General features: G+C 36.5%; 1 protein-coding gene across 2 annotated transcripts in view; it reads right to left on the bottom strand.

The window, feature by feature from the left end:
• The window catches only part of LRRK2 (leucine rich repeat kinase 2), a 139016-nt gene that overhangs the window by 7453 nt on the left and 110833 nt on the right, over positions 1-20730 (bottom strand). For both annotated transcript variants that reach the window (XM_044229314.1, XM_044229315.1), the window contains exons 42-47: positions 11081-11251; positions 9536-9636; positions 4831-5025; positions 3532-3725; positions 2246-2318; positions 1333-1517 (exon numbers count right to left, since the gene is read on the bottom strand). In XM_044229314.1, coding sequence (XP_044085249.1) covers positions 1333-1517; positions 2246-2318; positions 3532-3725; positions 4831-5025; positions 9536-9636; positions 11081-11251 — 919 coding nt within the window. The remainder of the gene's footprint in view (positions 1-1332; positions 1518-2245; positions 2319-3531; positions 3726-4830; positions 5026-9535; positions 9637-11080; positions 11252-20730) is intronic.

The following is a 20730-nucleotide window of genomic DNA, read 5'->3' as shown; positions in this document are numbered from 1 at the left end:
GTTTTGAAGGGGCGGGGGGGTGGGAGGTCGGGCTACCAGGTGGTGGGTATTATAAAGGGCACGGATTGCATGGAGCACTGGGTGTGGTGCAAAAATAATGAATACTGTTATGCTGAAAATAAATAAAAAAGAAATTTAAAAAAAAGAAATTTGAAAGTCACGTAAAAGACAATGGGACACATGTGATGGGGTGTGTGTGCAGGGGGTGGTTTAAGCCAGAGACTGATTTCAGATTGATTTGCACATTAGAAGAGCCTCTCTGCCTGCAGTGTTGCGAATGGACTGAAGGGAGCAGAACAGGAGGTTGAGAACTGGTTAGAAAGATGCTGTTGTTAACATGTCCATCGATGATGGATGACAGCCTGGTCCGCGGTAGCAGCAGTAGGAAAACTGAGAAATACAAGCTTATGAGAGTCAATTAGAAGGAGAGTTAAGTGGACAAAGGAAGTGAAGGACAAAGGAGTCAAGGATTACTCCAGGAATTTTAGTCTGGGGCAACTGGATGGAGATTGAGAAACCAAGATATTCCAAGATAGGGATTTGTGACTCAAAGCTAATAATAATCATAACTAATATTTACTGAGAGCTTTCCAAGTGCTGGGCATTATGTTAGCTCCTTATATTAATATTTTATCTAGTCTTCCAAACATCCCCTTGAGTTAGGACATACTATAATTCTCAGGCTAGAGAAGACTGGGTATTTAAAAAGTTCTTGCCCAAGTTTACATACTCATACATGGCAAAACCAATATTTGAACTACGATTTATGCTGTTATCCACCAATCTATGCTGTTTCTCCCTGGCGAATGTAATAAATAATAACCAAGTGCAATGATTTTATTAAAATAAAACTCTAAAATTTGAAACAACAAATTGGGACAAGGTTTATAGTTATTTTATTTTCACTTGAAAGTGGTTATCACCAACTTTGCTGTAGAGAGGACATCGGTGTAATTATCAAATCTAGACATGACTTTATTCCCGAGATATAGGTTTCTTACAATCAACACTTAATGGAAGTTATCCAAAACGCATATGTAACACCCACAGATGAAGTAAAAAACTGTGTTTATTGTCTATCAAATTCATGTTTAATTTGATACAGAGATAATGAAATTGTTAAAAATTTAGATTGATTAGTACTACTAAGATTATCATGGCTGTTCATATTTTATCCCAAATGTGATGAGGCTGGGTGATGTCTTTAATAGAAAAATAAATAATGCATTTCAAAAGTTTTTGCTTGGATGGCAACAGCATTATTGATACGAGCATAAGAAATAAACATGAATTTAAAGTGGTAAATTAATTGTATAGCTAGAAATAACTTACAGCTGATGTGTCTTGGTCTCAATGAGCTTCTGAATGGTGAAGTCATCAGAAAACGAGAAAAGTTTTGTGCCACATCCTCCCCACACGATGTTTTTTTCAGCTGAATTCATGGACTCACTCAAACACATCAGTGGAGTACTGACATTTCCTATATTTAGTATCTTCAAAGGAGCGGCTCCTTTACACTTTGCCAAGAAGAGAAACACATTCAACCAACTGAGTATCTGCGAAATGAAATGCTGTAAAATCTGCTGCACTTTCTAAAAGCCACTTTTCCATTGTAAACGGCTAGAGATCTTAAAATAAAAATTCAAAATGCATTTTTCAAAGGATTTATGAAAACATGATTCAAGTAGAATGCAGACCAATTTCTGTACAGGAAATAACCCAGGGATTACACCCTACTAGTTTGTCTCTCCTTAGGTAATCAGCTTTTTGATAATAAGGAGTAAAAATGGGTGGGATGTTGGATAAATAGATGGAATCACAGATGCCTCCATGGAGGAAAGAACAAGTGTTTTACTGATAAATGAGAATCTGAAGAACAGAAAGCTAAATGATCTCTTCCAGACTAAAGAAAAAGTTTGTGGCAAACCAGATTTTTCCCCACATATATTTATAAGGAATTATCACTTCATTTATATAAAAATAGAATTACTTTCTTTTAACATTTTAAATCAGATCTGATTTATCATTTTATCTTTAGTTTATTCATATAAAATGTAGTCAATCAACAAGTATTTATAGAGGATCTATTTTTATGCAAGACTTTAGGAAAATAAGAAGATGAAAAGCAAGATTTATGATCCTTGCTCTTAGGGAGTTTACATCACTTAAAAGAGGGGTGGAAATAAGCATACATAAAATAAAAAACTTGAAAAATTTTTTGATGTAGAACGGATTCAACATTTACCTTAACAGTTTTATCTTCAAAAATGGCTAAATTTCCATCAGCAGTTCCCACCAGAAGAAAGTTTTTTTGCTTGCTGAAAGAAAAAAATGTCAAAATTGTTATAAAAATAATGCAGATACTGACCAAGATGGCTGTAACATTCCCCTCCAGGCTGACTAAACTTTAGACAGGTTTCTATGTGATTATGGACCCCTGACCTCTCTTTTCTTTGGGTATTTATTTAGAAAACTTGACAATTGTAAATTATTTCTCTGAGGATTTGAGATACAAATCCTCCCAGCCTCTTATCAGTTTTAAGGCTCAGGCATGTCCCTCTCCGGGAACGAGGAGGCTTCCTTTTGAAATGTAATCATCAAGAAAGGCAGGGCCACATCTCCCAGTCTCTATGGAACCTTAGGAACCTAACTTCAATAATGCAACTAATGAATCTTTGAACACTACATCAAAAACTTATGATGTACTATATGCTGGCTAAGTGAATATAATAAAAAAATAATAAAACAGCAACAATTAGCAAACAACGATGGCCTAATCACATGGACCCCCCCACACACAAAAGAAGTCCTCCAGTATTTTTCCATTAGCTCATCCCAGTGTTGAAAACACTCCCATCTTTTGTTTCAGCAGAGTTGAGTTCAATTTCTGTCCCTTATTGAAAAAATCTTAAATAAAATCTTCCTGACCAATTAAATGCCACCTGATGAAATTTTTGACAATATCCAAATAATTTCAACTTCAAAAGTGCCAGTGGACTTTATATATCAGCTGCCAAAAACTTGAGTTTCACATTTTTCTAATAATTATTTTCCAGTATTGACTTAAACCAGAGCAATACATGGGGTATAATCTTAATGACTCCGGGAAATCATCCTGCCCCAACTATTATAGCAATCAACATGTTACTCACAACTGCAATCCTACCATTTGGATAAACTCCTTGGAAATGAGATCCCCGCAACTATTAACAGTTGAGTCACCTACTAATAACTTATGCATTCATTTATTGGATATTTTCTCAATTTGATAGTGAATTGATATGTTTAAACCAGCACATAACAGGCTATTTATATTTCAAAAAAAAAAAAAGGATAAAGAAAAACTCATCTCTGAAGAGAACCTACAAAGAAAAATAAACTGATGTGAGGGCTGGTAAGGAAATAGACCAGAGCTGAAGTAACACCAGCGGTAAGGCACAGAAATATGTTAAAAATTAGCAGTTTTGCCACACAATTCAGTCATCAAAAAGATTTGTAATTTTCTCCCACAGATCAAATTCACTATGGCACCTTTGCTTGGGAAAGGGATTGCAATACAAGCAAGTCACAGAATCGGTCATCTTTCCAAGGGTATGTCTCTTATCCCCATCTTCGGTATTGATGACCAGGAGCATGCCAGACTGTGTCCCACACACTATCCAGCTTTCCTTTTCCGCAGGAAGAGGCACCAAAGCTAGGCACAGTATTCTACTATCAATAACTTCCTGTTTAAAAAATAAAAATAAAAAAGAAATCACAGTTTGAAGAACTTGATTCAAACTTCAGTGACTAGAATTTGAATATAATGAAAATATTGTCATCCAGACATTTAACTCATTTTATTCTCTTGCTCTTAATTTTAAAAAACAATGACAATTTTACTTAACCTTTCAACAATAAATGAGTTAGCTGGCAAACAATTTTGCCCACCTAAAATGCATCAAAAACTAGAATAAAAATTGTAATTTGCTTTTTGGTATCACTATTTCTCACTCCGTCAAAATAAGATGAGGGAACTGTTCAACTTTAAGAATAATGATTAGGCATAACATCTATTTAGCAAGGCAACAGTCAAAATATTAGGTTACTTTTTAAGTTTAAAAAATTATCTTATATTTGCTAATACAATTTATTGATCCATTTTATAAAGTTGTGTTCAGATTTCTTCTGTCAGTCATGACCAACTGCTACATGGGAATGAAAGACTGGCTCCCTGGAGAGATCAATCACGTGCTCCTGTTCACACCCCAGAATTCCTCATGACTAAAGACTGAGTTTCCTTAGAAACTACATTTTTTGGAATTTCTTCCCCTGTTCTTTTTGTCTTCCTTCACTTCCTTAAAAGTTACTCTCTCCTTTGGGGCGCCTGGGTGGCTCAGTGGGTTGAGCCTCTGCCTTCAGCTCAGGTCATGATTTCAGGGTCCTTGGATCAAGCGGGGAATCTCTGCTCAGCGGGGAGCCTGCTTCCCCCCTCTCTCTCTGCCTACTGCTCTGTGTGCTTGTGATCTCTCTCTTCCTCTGTCAAATAAATAAAATCTTTAAAAAAACAAAATTACTCTCTCCTTAAATCACTTGTATAAGAAACTCTGTCTCAGGCTATTTTTAGGGATCCTAACCCAAGACACACATATATACTATGCTTTTAAAACAAAACACAGACTATTTAATTTCATGTAAATCCTCTTGTTCTACCAGAAAATTAAGTAATACTCCTATATTGCTTTCACTTAATTTCTTCCAAAGTAACTTTTTACACTCATACATGGTTTACCATCATCCACAAAATAAATTTTTTAAAGTATCTGTAACTTAAAGGGCACTTGAATTTACCTCAGAAGTCTGTTTTTCTGTATTTAAGTCAAGAAATAAGAGCTGTCCTTTGTCACGGTGCCCACAGCCCAGCCAGATGCTTGCATTCTTGCTGTTATGATTTGTAGCGACCATGCATTCAACACTAAAGTTTTTAGGTATTGATATATGCCTCATCAGACAGATTAACTCAGCTGAATTCAAAATGTCAAAGACCTGAGAAAGTTTAAAAATAACAAAATAATGCACATCAAGTTAACATATGTCCTCTTGAAAGATCATATTATTGTGCATAATGTAGAACACAATAGAACATGCTATAGCTCTATCAAGAAAAATCTAAACCTGTTCAACTGAGATCCAAGCCAAGCAAAGGATAAATAATCCAAACTACAGATAAAATTAAATTAAAATAATACTTATTTTTAGACTAAGCACAAGACAGACTCTTTTGTCTGTATGGTATGTTTTGTAACTTAAAAAACAGAAAATCTCAAAAGTGCCAACCGAACAGAAATTTGGCAGTCGGGAGCTGTTCTTCACCCAGGTCGATACTGCAGAGCTACACCATGTTACAGATAAACACAGGCCACCAATGAATAGAACAGACCTTCTGCCAAGCGAAAGGAGAAGAACTTTTGATCTGTGGTAATGAAATTCACAAATCACTTCTAGATTCTGTTTTCATGTTTTTCTTTGAAACACTGAAGAACTAGAGTGACAGGGGAGTGGGTGGGGACCGCTGTAAGGAAACAGAACCAGGACTCAGGAAACTGGAATTAGAACCATGACACAGCCACCACGAGACATCACCTCGCACCTGCCAGAAGGGCTAGCATCAAAAAGACAAGAAGTAAGAAGTGCTGGCAAGAATGTGGAGGAAAAGGAACCTTAGTGCGCTGTTGGTGGAATATGAATTGCTGCAAACACTATGGAAAACAGCATGCGGGTTCCTCAAAAAATCAAGAACAGAACTACCATGGAACTTCTTTCTGGGTATATACCTAAAGGAAACGAAATCATTAGCTTTAAAAGTTATCTGCACCCCAATGTTCATTGCAGCATTATTCCTAACAGCCAAAATGTAGAAACAACCTAAGTGTCCATCAGTGGATCAATGAATAAAGAAAATATGATATATATGTATGTATGTGTGTGAGTATACACACACACACACACACACACACTGGAATATTATTCAGCCATAAATAAGAAGGAAATTCTGCCATTTGTGACAACATAGATGGACCTTGAGGGCATAATACTCAGAGACAAGTACTGTATGGTATCACTTATACATGGAAACTAAAATACAATAAAATAAAATAAACAAAATCAAACAAGCTTCCAGATACAGGAAACAGACTGATGGTTGCCAGAGGCAGGGTATGGGAGTGGGTAAAATCGATGAAGGGGGTCAAAAGTTACAAAATTCCCGTTATAAGACAGGAATGTAGTGTATAGCATGGGGACTAAAGTTAACAATACTATACAGTATATTTGAAAGTTGCTAAGAGAGTAGATCCTAGAAGTTCTTATCACAAGAAAAAAATTATAACTTATGAGGTAATTGATGTTAACAAAACTTATTGCAGTAATAATTTCATAATATATACATGCAAATTGTCATGTTGTACACCTAGAAGCTAATACAGTGTCTATGTCAATTATATCTTAACAAAACCAGGGATGGGGGGGAAGGTAGGGGAAGTAGCCAAGATAACTACATAATATTTGTTGAAGTCAGTGTATGTACTCAGCTATTTTTGAGTAGAAATTTTAAAGGTGAACAAAAATTTTTCAAAAAGTTATCATACAGGGCACCTGGGTGGCTCAGTGGGTTAAACCGCTGCCTTCGGCTCAGGTCATGATCTCAGGGTCCTGGGATCAAGTCCCGCATCGGGCTCTCTGCTCAGCAGGGAGCCTGCTTCCTCCTCTCTCTCTGCCTGCCTCTCTGCCTACTTGTGATCTCTCTCTGTCAAATAAATAAATAAAATCTTTAAAAAAAAAAAAAGTTATCATACAAAATCAAGAGTCCACAACTTAAAGAGGGTTCTTGTTTTGATCTATTAAAATCTGTCTCAGTTCAAAACATAGCAAGCAATCTATTTCTGACAATAAGGTGGAAAATGTTAGTTGGACAAACCACCCATCTAAAAGCAACTTAAAATGCTAAGAAAATTATTTTTTTAACCTCTTAAAAATCTTAAAAATCTCACAACGTCTTAAGGACTTACCAGGCCAAAATATTAGTGAAAGAATCTAGTGAAAGAGAGGTCAACAGTACACTCAAGTCAGATATTTCCTTAACTGCATTTATCTACCGAAGGCAAACTGATGTGTGGTTTTCAATATCTTGTCAGCCAGTGAGAAGGAAGTTTAAATCTAGAGCCTGCTCAAAGTGGAGTCCAATGAAGGTCTGTTCCCAAAGGGTTACATATTTAGAGTAAATGAGAAACAGAAATAAAGCCGCCCCATGCTTCCACTTTCTCTGAGAAAAGCAAAGGTGCCTGGGACTTTACAGATAAAGGGAAAGGAGAGAAAAGAACCCTAAGAAATTGTTATCCACAAGTTTGCTCTCAAGAAGATTTATAGACCAGATTCCCATCGCCTGGGTAGTTAAAAACAAACAAATAAACAAAAAACAACAACAACAACAACAACAAAAAAAACAACCCTCAAGCCAGGAATTGAGTTTAAAGCAATTTGCAGCAAGAAAACTGAGAAAAAAATGCAAAAGATCTGTATGCAAAATTATAAAACTATGTTGAAAAACACTTGAGAAAACATTATTAGGAAGATAACCCACATTCAAGAATAGAACAACTTAATATCACAAACAGAGAATCCTCCCCAAATTGTCTGCAGATTCATTGCAAGTACAAACAAAATCACAGCAGGGTTTTTCATAAAAGTTGATAATGCGATTTATAAATTTATATGGAAAAACTAAGCCCAAGAATAGCTAACATATTCCTAGAGGAAAAAAAGAAAGAAAGAAAGGAGAACTCGTAAAGTGACAGAAATTAAGACAGGATAGTATTAGAGGAAGAACAGACAAGTTGACCAATGCAAGAGAATACATGTGTGGGTGTGTGTGTATCTGATAAATTATAAAGTGAAAGTGCTGGGGTGTGTGGGGGGGGGAAGAGATCAACAGGAAAAAAGGGAAGAAACTGTTTAATAGATGAAGCTGGAAAATTCAGCTACCCATATGGGAAAAAGGAAACTGGATTCAGATAAAAAAAAATGTCAATTCCTGACAGGAGAACTTCAATGTCAAAAGCAAAACTTTTAACCATTTTGATAAAACCATAGGTAAATATTTTTGTGACTCTGGCAGAGATAAGGACTTCTTAAAACAGGGCCCCAGGGCACCTGTGTGGCTAAGTTGGTTAAGTGTCTGCCTTTGGCTCAGGTCGTGATCCCAGGGTCCTGGGACTGAGTCCCAAATTGGGCTCTCTGCTTGTCAAGGAGTTTACTACTCCCTCTGACCCTCTGCCCAACTCGTGCTTCCCATCTCTCTCTTTCTCTCTCACTCTCTCCCTCTCCCCTCCCAAAAGTAAATAAAATCTTACAAAAAAATAGGATTCCAAAAGTAATAACCATAAAGAGTGTTGTTAAATATATCTGTATTAAAAATTAAAATATTCTGTTCATCAAAAGGCACTCTACAGGAAATAAAAAGGCAAACCACAAATTGGGAAAAGAAATTTGCAATATGTATAACCAACAAAGGATTAGTACTTCTTTTTTCTTTTTCTTAATTCATCTGTATGCAAATAATCCAATAGGAAAATGGACAAAGTAATGAACAGGCATTTCCTAGAGGATTAAACATATATAACCAAAGAACATATAAAGAGATGGTCATCCTTGTTAGTAATTAGGAAAATGCAAATCAATACAGAAGACTACATATCTGGAAAAATTAAGAACTTAGACGGTACTAAATTTAGGGAGAATAGATAGAGAAATGTTTACCCTAACATATAGATGATTAAAGTATTAAGCTGGTAGAACTTCTTCAGAAAACAATATGGATAGTCACATATGCTACAATCCTGCAATTTAATTTCTAGGTATATATATATAACAAAGCAATTCTCATATATTCTGGACTAGGAGACAGGTACAAACATGTTCATAATAGCAAAAAACTGGAAATAATACCAATACCCACAGACATGATCATGGGTACATATAATGCTGCTCAAACAGTGGAATGGAATAGCATGAAAATAACCAAATGCTATGGTTAACAACCTCAGTAAAGTTTACAAAATAAGGTTGGGAGAACAATGAAAATATTTCAGAACACAATATGACTATAATTCCATTTTAAATAAAAGATGAATATAGGAAAACCAAACTGGGTAGCAAACATAAAGAAAAGCAAGGATTATCTCAAAAGTCAGCAAAGTGGAAAAAAAAAAAAGTCAGTGAAGTGGTAACGTCTATAGGGAAAAGAAAGTGATGCAATCAGGAAGAAGCATACAGGACTACTGGGTGTTGGCAATGCTCTTTATTTTGTGCCATGGGTGGCAGGAGATACAGAAGTTTTGTTTTATCACTCTTTGTGGTGTGTGTGTGTGCGTGTGTGCGTGTGTGTGTGTGTGTTTATTTATATATTTGAATATATATATATATGAACAATTACATATGTGTACATACATATACTGGATGTCCTATAAAAAATATAGATAAATTTTTACTGTAAGAGTACCTGGGCAGAAGTAGGCCTTTCCTGAGGATTTTCCTTCAAACATTTTTTAATTAACTTCTCAACCATGGGCCATGGGGCACAGCCATATTCTTTAACTGGATCTAAAACATTCAAAAACATATTGTGCTACAACATTAGACAAAGCAGAACAATTACTTTGTTTCCTTTTCAGTGTATGTGAGAGGTCCAGACCATGCAAAGGGAAACACTGATCTCCTTAATCCTGTATTTAGTTTGGATCTACTTAGATCACAAACTTAAAGTGATTTTGTTAACTTTATCTCTACTAGTGACATCAAAAAAGACTACCTGATTTTTTTATTATATAAAAAAGACACAAATACTGATTGAATAAAATAAGAGATTTTTCATTTCACACCTGCATTTCACATATACTTTGAAGGTATTCTTGCTCATATAATAATTAGACTTCTATGGAAGTACTTTTTATTTTATTTAAAGTTGGCAAGCATTTAATCCTCATACCCCACAGTAGGTTTGTGCATATTTCTTTTTTACAAGAGGTATGCCATTCTTCCAGATGGCATAAACTAGAGATCTGGAACTGTCACTGTACAGCTAACCAGTGAAATTAGGGCAATGACCCAGATTGTGTTGAAAGTTTATCCAAATAATAATAAATTTCCTTTTGCCAGGAATCTTTTAAAGGTCCCTCCGAAGGAGGTAGGTGAAGCTATATCCCCTGTACTTGGCACATAGCATATACTCATAAATAAATATTTAAGTGAAAGTGAAAGCATTAAATATGAGAAAAAATTTAAAAGAGTACTTTGTAGGGGGAACTGAAGTAACAGTCAAGGATGAACGACAATGTCCTAGAATTTTCTAAAAGCATGAGACAACCAATATGAGATCTGATTTCATTAAACAATCATTTGCTAATTCTTATTAATATTTATTACTAAAAATAATTACTATACATAATTCAAGCTTCTAGTCCTGCATATAAATCATCTCCCTCCAAAAAAATGAACATACTCCAGGCTAATGAGCACATAGTTACTCTTCAGGAGCATAGAAGTCACTAAGCATGGAGCTCTAACAGCAATGTTATTTCTGAATATTCTTCTAAGTATAATACCAAATACATCAATGTTAATTTGGGATTTTTTTAAAGCCCCTGCTTTAAACTGCTATCTTTCTCATATGATTTCCATTAATGTGTCACAGGATTTAAGAATATTCATGCACTGGGGCGCCTGGGTGGCTCAGTGGATTGGGCCGCTGCCTTCGGCTCGGGTCATGATCCCAGGGTCCTGGGATAGAGCCCCGCATCAGGCTCTCTGCTCTGTGGGAAGCCTGCTTCCTCCTCTCTCTCTGCCTGCCTCTCGCCAACTTCTGATCTCTGTCTGTCAAATAAATAAATAAAATAAATCTTTAAAAAAAAAAAAAAAAAAAAAGAATATTCATGCACTAACAAAAACTCATCAGTTGTGAAGTGAATTAAATAAACAACTACAATTAAATAACTTGGAAATAAAGCTGCTGTTATAAAAAATAATCTTTATTGTAGATAAAACTTACCAGGTAATTTTCCTTGTATTGCCAGTTCATCAAACTCATTTGGAAACTTCAAACCCTCTGCTATTCTACCTCCAGTTGTCAAAATGTCATAGAGTAGTAAACCAAATGAATAAACATCAGCTTGTTGGTTATAAATAACATTTCCTCTAGCAACTTCAGGTGCACGAAACCCTGAAAGTAAGCAGATGTATTAATAAATATGCCTAACACCGGGCTCATATGCCCAAGGAGGCATATTCTTAGGTATAGATGTTGATGAAGAGTGAAGGAGATGAGTTCTAAATCAAGCCATGTCCTTTCTGTAAGGAGATACGTAGATCAAGGCAATTAACAGCCTTGTGCTGACATTTCACCCCAAAATCGCTCTTGAAAAATAGTAAGGATAAACGTTCAATAATTATTAAGTAATGTTTCATTTAAAGCAATTAAGCTTAATCAGGGGGGAAAAGAAGAACCCTACATCATTTTCCTCATTCCTAAAAATACCATTCCCAGGGAAGTTTTTCAAACAAAGGAGAGGCCAGGAGGGCAATATTTCTAGACTTTACTCCAAGTCACTTTAACCTGACTGAAGTTGAATGCCTTCATTATTTTCAGAACTTGTGACTCTATTCCTTCTACCCAAATGGAAAAATGAAAATAAAACCACAACTAATGTAAAACAACACCTCCGGTGTTGGTTCATGACTAAAATTCTTTTAAAGGGAAATCAAACTTTTCATCTCACAATAGAGATAAATCACTTTTAAATTCTTCACAAAAAAAAAAGAGTAATTTCAACATGATTCATAAGAGTAAAAATATCAGCAATTTAATGAAATCTAACTATCAGAGGAAATTGGTTAAATGATGTGCACTGCACATTAACTTAAAAATCATTTTTAAGATGACATGCTATAATGTAAACAAAAAGAAAATGTAGGATATAATTCTGCAAGGACAGAAAGTTATCAAATGTTGTAAAACAAATCAACTGAGTTAATTTTTTTAGCTATGATAATCATATTGTGATAATGAAAACAAACATTCTTATTCTTTTTTTTATTATTTGACGAAGAGAGAGAGAGAGAAGAAGCAGAGGGAGAGGGAGAAGCAGGCTCCCTGCTAAGCAGGGAGCCTGATGCAGGACTCAATCCCAGGACCCCAGGATCATGACCTGAGCTTAACCCACCTGACCGCAGCTTAACCCACTGAGCCACAGGGCGCCCCCCAACATCCTCATTCTAAGGAAATATTTGTCTGTTTGTTTAGACATAGCAACATAATATTTGTGATTTAATTTCAAAGTCTCAAATTCTTACACAAAGAAAGCCAAAGAAAGGACAGTGTGGCAAAGAGTTAATAATCTACATGAAGGGCACATGGGTGTATACAGTGCTATTCATTCAACTTTCCTAGAGACTTAAACATTTTAAAAATAAAAATTTTTCCAAGAAATACATCTAAATGTAATAATGCTTATTTCCATGTGCTAAAATTATGGGTAGTTTTTATTTATTATTATTTATTTTAATTTTTTATACTTAGAAATTTTCTATAATGAACATATATGATTGTCATCATTTAAAAACATAGCCGGGAGTGCGCCTGGGTGGCTCAGTGGGTTAAAGCCGCTGCTTCAGCTCAAGCCATGATCCCAGAATCCTGGGATGGAGCCCTGCATCAGGCTCTCTGCTCAGCAGGGAGCCTGCTTCCTCCTCTCTCTCTGCCTGCTTTTCTGCCTACTTGTGATCTCTGTCTGTCAAATAAACAAATAAATAAATAAAATTTTAAAAAAATAGCAAGGGAAATAAACAAAGTATGAATTCATAGCCTTCAAGACGTCAATGGCTGAATTTGGAAAGTGTTCTGTTTGACCGAGCTTACAATCAGAAGATGAAGCGCAACAATCCTTCACCAGGTTGGAAGGACGTGAAGAGTCAGAAAGATGGAAGGTCAGATTTGAGCATGATAGCCCCTATTGTACTGTTAATGTTCTCCAGTTAACATGTTGCCACATTTGTTCATACTCTCTCTATCTACACACACACACACACACACTCTCACCATTTTCCCATTATCTGTCAGTGTATTTGCCTGCTGATATATACAGAGATATATAATAGTCGTTTTCCTAGAAAAAGAACATTTTCCTACATAGCCATAATATCACACTCACACCCTAAGCTAAAGAACTGTGTTAGTAATTAGGACAGCTCTTAAACAGATCCCTAATAAACTGTACATAATATAAACATATAACAACAGCTCCTAATTCAGTTGTTATAGGTTTTATAGATACTTTCTTAAGAACTTCATTTGCTATGCAAAAAAATAACCCAGATGGGCAGATGAGGACTTTCCATTGTATGAATAACATAATCTTTCCAAAAATGTTATGTGTTTTCCTAAGGCCACAAAGATAATGAAAGGTCAAGTCAAGAGTACTTACAAATAATGAGCTACTCACACATTAGCTAGTTCATTGACAATTTTTATGACTACCCTTCTAGAATTTAAGAGGGATTTTGGAGGTTACTATCAATCTCATGCAATTTATTATTCATCCAGCACATTTTGGGGGTATCTATTAGAACAAGTTACTATTCAGAGATGATTAAACCTTTCAGTATATTTTTTTCCCTTGGTAAATTTACTCTTAGAAACACCAGGATTTGTAATTGTGGGATATTAGAGCAGAAAAACTGAGGGTCACTTAGTCTAAATTTTCATCCAAGGCACATATCCTTTTACAACAGTTTTTATCCCTCTAGGCATCAATCCACAGATGTAATACGCAGAAGGATAGAATTTTTTCTCAGTGAGTCGAGGGACAATAAGAAAGAAAATTGTGAGGCCATGGAAAGAAGTATTTACTTCAACATGGAAATGATTTTAACCTTCTTATCTTCTCCCTTCAAAAAAATATCTTCATTGACACAATCCCCAGCGGGAGAACATAATCCTTATTTATATATTCCAGAGGTATCTCAACCACAATATAAGGCACTTCAAAGTGCTTTTGAAATTCATCCAATGAATTTCTAATGATTTTCTAATTTCTTGATCACACTAACCATTTCTTCTAATCTATGGAGCAGTAGATGCCTTTAGGAAATAACTCCCCCAAATAGTAAACGCTAAATGATGATCTGCCTATAATCCATCAAATGGGCTGGTCCGCGTCAACTACGTTGTCACAGATCGCAATAAAATGACATTTAATCAACAAAGCATGCAGAGTAACATGAGACATTTGTCCCCAATCCATACCTTTAAATACAAAAATGCATACTATATTGTTGTAATTTGTTTCTCTGAAAAAGATAGAAAATCCACTTGAAAATCATGAATTTTAAAAAATACTGAGAAAGCAGAAGACAGACTTTTAATAAATGACAATGGTGTGAGTTGTCTAAGAAAGACAGGAGTAGCTGCACCACTCCGTCCACCTAATAAGCTTTTGATAAGCCAAAAGTTTGAACATAAATATAAACGTGTGAGGGTACTAAAGACATATTCATAACTATTTCATCCCCTAATACTGCAATGCAAAAGGCCTTCCCAATCATTCTCTGAAGGTGGGTGGTAAGAGCTGAAGGCTGAGAGCTGGGCAAGGCACACTGTCTCTGGAGAATTTAAAAATAATAAGCAACTGCTGGCACTGGCACAGATCACCCCCATCGTTCTTGTCCTTGGAGCAGTGCTGACGAAACATGTCAGGAAAATCAGACTCCAAAAACTTAAAGAAACAAGTTGTTTACCTAAAAGATTCAAACTCTACAACAGCAAAATGCCATCAACAAGGTTGAAGAACAAACCCTACACTGGAAAATATTCGAATATATGGCAGGAAAATATTTGAATATATAAGAGTCAACATGAACTAAAATCAGCTTTACAAATGAGTAAGAACAATGGACAAATGAATAAAGACACAAAAACGTACATAACATGAAAGGAAAAATATATGTCCTATATATTAAAGATTGCTTAGCCTCAAATAAAAAATAAGCAAATAAACACTTGGAAAATAAAAACATTAAGTTCTCACTTTTTGACTATTAATTTTGTGAAGAGTAAAAAGAACAACAAGTCCAGAATGGGAAATGGGTGTTCTAATTTGAATATGGAGGGAATTTTAATTGACAAACCTTTTAAGAGGCAATTAGTGTTTCAAAATTCAAAATATGCACTCCCAGCAATACCATGCCTAAGAATTTAATGTTTAAAACATCAGTTTCATAAATAACAATTTTAATTTACAATTATGTTAATTAAACCACTGTCAATACATCAAAAATCAGAAAAAATTTAAATATACATCAAGATGAGGTTAAGTAAATTACTGTACATACTAGCAATAAAATACTATGTAACTGCTAAAACTGATGTTTGACATAGAAAGACTGCATGAAATATTAATTAGAAAAAAGAAAACTAAAGCAGAATTTATAGTACATCTATAAAAAACTTAAGCACTTCCAAATCTAGATCTAGATATATCTCTATATTACCAGACTGTTAAGATTTACTGCTGCTAGTTTATTAGAAACACATATTTTGACCTGCGTAATAGGATTTGCTGTTTTACCTCATGCCCTTCTGTTTTGCAAATCAAATCTTACTGTAAAGTGAACTAAAATCATGAGCCTGAGTTGCATCATCATGGAGACCTTCACCTCAAAAAGACCAAAGTGATTGGGGGGAGGGGGACTTGGGGTGTTAAGACCTAAGCTGCCAACATGATGTTTACCTGTCAGTCTAAACCATGAGAAGATCCTAAAAGCTCTTCTGCATGTACTTCGTCACTGGGGACTTTCCTGGAACTGCAAGTTCTTCCAAAATTTTCACCTTACATTTAACTAAACTTGTCACCACAGTAGTAAAAAGAATAAACTTTCAAGCTATTCAATGTCTTCACCATGGGAATTTCATTTGGGATGAAAATGAACACTTTTCAGGGGCGCCTGTGTGGCTCAGTGGGTTAAAGCCTCTGTCTTCGGCTCCAGTCATGGTCTCAGGGTTCTGGGATCAAGTCCCACGTCAGGCTCTCTGCTCAGCGGGAAGCCTGCTTACCCGCCCCCCACCGCCTGCCTCTCTGCCTATTTGTGATCTCTCTCTCTCTCTGTGTCAAATAAATAAAAAAAAAAATCTTTAAAAAATAAAAAAAAGAAAAGAAAAAAAAAAAGAAAGTGAACGCTTTTCATATTACCTGCCATTGGGAAAGGTTAGAAATAGGAACATCTCTTACATCTTTATGAAGGGGCAATATTGCCACACGATCTATGATCTAATATTATGAATGACCTATTGTGTTCATGGACCCTATTGTCACACTGAGGGGATACCTGTTTAACATCAATGGCCCTCAAAGATTAAAAATGTCCAGTACTAACTGAAATCCCAATGTATGTTTGTTCCATTAAGCTGTTCAAATAAATCTTTTAACATATGTCACTTCTTCCTCTAGCTAAGATGAGTAACAGGGACTAGAGTTACCATCCTACATAAAACAATGAAATACCAGGCAAAATATATAAAACACTGGACACTAGGCACAGAACAGTGATCCCTGAAAGAGAGCAAGCCTACAACATGAGTCCTCTGAGAGCTTCCAGCCCACAGCGCAGGAAGGGAAATAAAAACAGCCTGATGCCCTGTAAGTAGACAGAGCAAAAAGTTCAGTAAAGCAAAGGCAGCTAGAATGTGCATTGTGTCCAATTCTTTATATGAATCTCTCATTAGCTTCCACAACAATCCCTGAAAAAGATACTGTTATTAGGTACTATTGCTGAACCAAGAAAGGAAGGTAGATAATTTCTCCGGCCCCAGCTAGTGAACGATACACCGAGAATTCAAAACTAGACCATCTGGGGTGCCTGAGTGGCTCAGTGGGTTAAGCCTTTGCCTTCAGCTCGGGTCATGGTCTCAGGGTCCTGGGATCGAGCCCCACATCGGGCTCTCTGCTCCCCCTCTCTCTCTGCCTGTCTCTCTGCCTACTTGTGATCTCTGTCAAATAAATAAATAAAATCTTAAAAAAAAAAAAAAAAACTAGACCATCTGACTTCACAGCCTATGTTTCACAGATTCCAGTCAGTCAAAAAGTTCACCAAGTCCTATCTGTCTTTTTATCTCCAGACTCCACTGTGATGCCTAGAATGTGCACCACTGAGCAAGATTCACATTTACTCACTCTATTAACTTTTTGATTCTATTACAGGCTAATACTTTTAAGATCTCGAGTAAATACTTATCATCTTATTCAAAGTTTTTCTATAAGTAGCACTTGCCTCCACTGTGATACAGTACCAAAATTTGAGCTGTCCCTCTATTCATGCAGGCAAGGACACTAGTGCCATGATGTAGAGATGGGAAATATTGGCTAGCAATTAAGAATATTTTTCAATGACTCCCCATCACTGAAAGATTCTATTATTTGGCATGATTTAAAAAGCTCTTCATGAGCTAGAGAAGTGTGATTCTGGGCTGTGTATCAGAAATATCTGCGCTTCAAACACCGAAGATGTTCTTGGCTCTTATTCTACACCAGTGACTCCTGATCTTGAATGCACACTAGAATTACCTGGAGAGATTTAAATAACATCGATGTCTGGGCTCCATCCCAGACTTAACTAGAAGTAAAATCAGAATCCCTGGGGGTGAGGTCCCAAGACTCATATATTTGAAAGTTCCCCAGGAGTTTCTTACCCATGAGATTGAGAGATTGAGGATTCCACTCCATGCCTGCTAAAATAGAATTATAAATTATATACCCCCCACTAGATACATTTTTAAAGAGCTACCTGCTATCAAATACACAGGCAGAATTGAAAGACACTTACCCAATAATCCTCCATCATCCATCAATCACCTAGACCATAAGAATTTCTTGCAGTTATTTGAACAAGACAAGTCCTATTATACCTTACTACCATTGGCCTGGAATGTCTACTCTGGCTCTTTTATTTTTTTGTTTTCTCAAACTTCCAGATTATCCTTTAAGATATACTTCCAGAATCATCTCCTGTATGTAGGGAAGTCCTGGCAACTTACAACTCAGTTAATTACTTGATCCTATGTGCTCTTATCAATATACCTTGAACTAGACCACCTACTGAAACTGACAAAATGCTTTATGATTATTTGTTTATAGCCCTATTTCTCTTGGCAGGATATGTGCTTTCTGGAGGGCAAAATTTACATTTATTCATGCACATTCCCCAAATCCATCATGAGAGCAATTGCTAACATGGTTGGAGCAACAGCGGTATGCAAACACCTGTTCTATGCTATTTATGTGGATGATTTCATTTCACCCTTAAAACAACCCCATGGGGTAGGCATTATTATTTCTCATCACAATTTACAGAGGTGAACACTGAGCCCCAGAAGGTAAATCCTGATGAACACCATGCAGCTATTAAGCAGTGGCACCAGTCTGATATTTGGCAAACATGCAATAAATTATTGCCAAAGGCATGAATAAATGAATAAAGAAATTAACATAATTTTCCCTTGGAGAATTATCATAACAATTACAATGTCAAAATAATTGGGAAAATATGATTCATTGTCTAAAAACTAATTTTAGAAATAATATCTCAGATGAGCCTGCATTTTAACAAATGCCATGAGTAAATAAGGAAAAGATCCACATATAAAAATATGAGAAATTTAGGGGCACCTGGGTGGCCTAGTCAGTTAAGCATCTACCTTCGGCTCAGGTCATGATCTCAGGGTTGTGGGGCTCCCTGCTCAGCGGGGAATGTGCTTGGCCCTCTGCCCCTCCCCCCACTCATGCTCTCTCTTGTCCCTCTCTTTCACATAAATAAATAAATTCTTAAAAAAATGAGAAATTTATGTTAGGTCTGACTACACATCATATAGTACACAGAAACACGTATTTTCTTTCCTTTTTTACTTCGAGACAAATATCGGTAGAGCATGTTTCATAATCTCTCTCAGATTATACTGTATAACCACAGAATAATATTTCTAACCCTGCCACAGACGACTGTCTTTCTATGGACGTTGGCAGGGTGGAAGCCATCATTCAGCACCACCTCCGTCAACAGTGCAACTGTCATGGGACCCAGAACTGACTGTCATTTCTCAACAGGATATGATCTAAATATATCCATTTGACTGAGTTAAAGTTGAAGCTCTCCAAGTTATTTACAGTTGAAAGAATCTATCCCATATTTACCTTTCGAAATGTAAACAGACACTGCCCCAGTCCCTGCCAATAGCTGCATTGTTTCTAACTTGCATTCCACCTTTAACCCTGTAGGTTAGATTTGCATTTTGCATGACCCTATAGGCACGTCTAATTGGCCCTAAGCTTTAATTTCCTTATCTGTAAACCAGGAATAGTAATAAGACCTAAGTCAGACCATCATAAGGATTAAATGAGATAATCAACCCACACAAAAGTCTAAGCACAAGGCAGCACCCTGTCTATGCCACAAAAGGTTTGCTCCCATTCCCATCTTCTCTCAGAAAACAGTAATGAACCTACTCTCAGATGCAACAACAGAGTGAATGCACCACAGTGAGGTCTACTATAAAACACACACACAGACACATACACACAAGTTTAACAAATGCATGGTCTTTTGTTTCTCTAGAAGTTTCCAAGTGAAAGATTCTAACATTAAGAGATCCCTTAGGGGCGCTTGGGTGGCTCAGTAGGTTAAGCTGCTGCCTTCAGTTCAGGTCACGATCTCAGGGTCCTGGGATCGAGCCCCTCTCTCTTTGTCTGCCTCTCTGCCTACTTGTGATCTCTCTGTCAAATAAATAAATAAAAATTAAAAAAAAAAAAAAAGAGATCCCTTAAAAGGAAAAGACAGGAGAGGACTAAAATCGTATGAAAGGGGATGATTTTCTTCTCAAATGTAACTGATCTGGAGAAGGAGAAGTTTGGTGTTGGTGGTTAGCAGTGCTGAAAGTTAACTGTTATTTAAAATTTGAGGCTGAGTTTAGGGCTGAGACAATCAGAAGTTCTTTAGCAATAATGAATACAGTAATGATAAAGAAAAGTTCCAGGATACAGTGAGAAAAAATGCCTATAATGTATTAAGCGGCCTGGGGGAAAAGGGACAGAACAGAAAAGATCAAGGCTTTGGGTTTTTCTGTCATGATCTTTCTTCATTGTGTATGTTACCGCACATTGATCAAGCAGATGAAAAGGATCAGTAATGAGTACCTGATTTGGCATGAAGAATCAACTGGATATTGAACTTTAGGCAGGTTTTGACCAAAACCAGGAAGTCAGATACTTAAAAGAACGGGCCATGATTCTGAACAGAGTTGAACTGAGCTGGCTGCTGGCTGGCCTGGCCCCCTGAGAGAGGTGGCCCAGAACATAGTCCCCTGAGACCAGATGCACTGTCCCAGGAGGTGGACAAAGCCTCACCAGTAGGATTTGTGCCGACCAACACTGTGCCTAGATTGGGGTCTGGAGGCCTCAGCTGAGTGGTCTGGCCCACCTTCGGTAACACCCAAGAGTCCTGAACAGATCTCCCAAGAGAAGACCCCTACCCTGTGCCCACACTTTCTAGGTGGGAGTGCAGGCAGCCTGTGGGATTCCATTCTAAGATTCTTCTTCCAAACTTGTACTTGACAATGTCTGCAGTTCATGGTCCCATCATTTTGCTTTGTTTATTTTG

Source organism: Neovison vison, chromosome 12 (assembly GCF_020171115.1).
Source record: "Neovison vison isolate M4711 chromosome 12, ASM_NN_V1, whole genome shotgun sequence".
Lineage (NCBI taxonomy): Eukaryota > Metazoa > Chordata > Mammalia > Carnivora > Mustelidae > Neogale > Neogale vison.
This window is presented reverse-complemented; position numbering and strand designations above follow the sequence as displayed.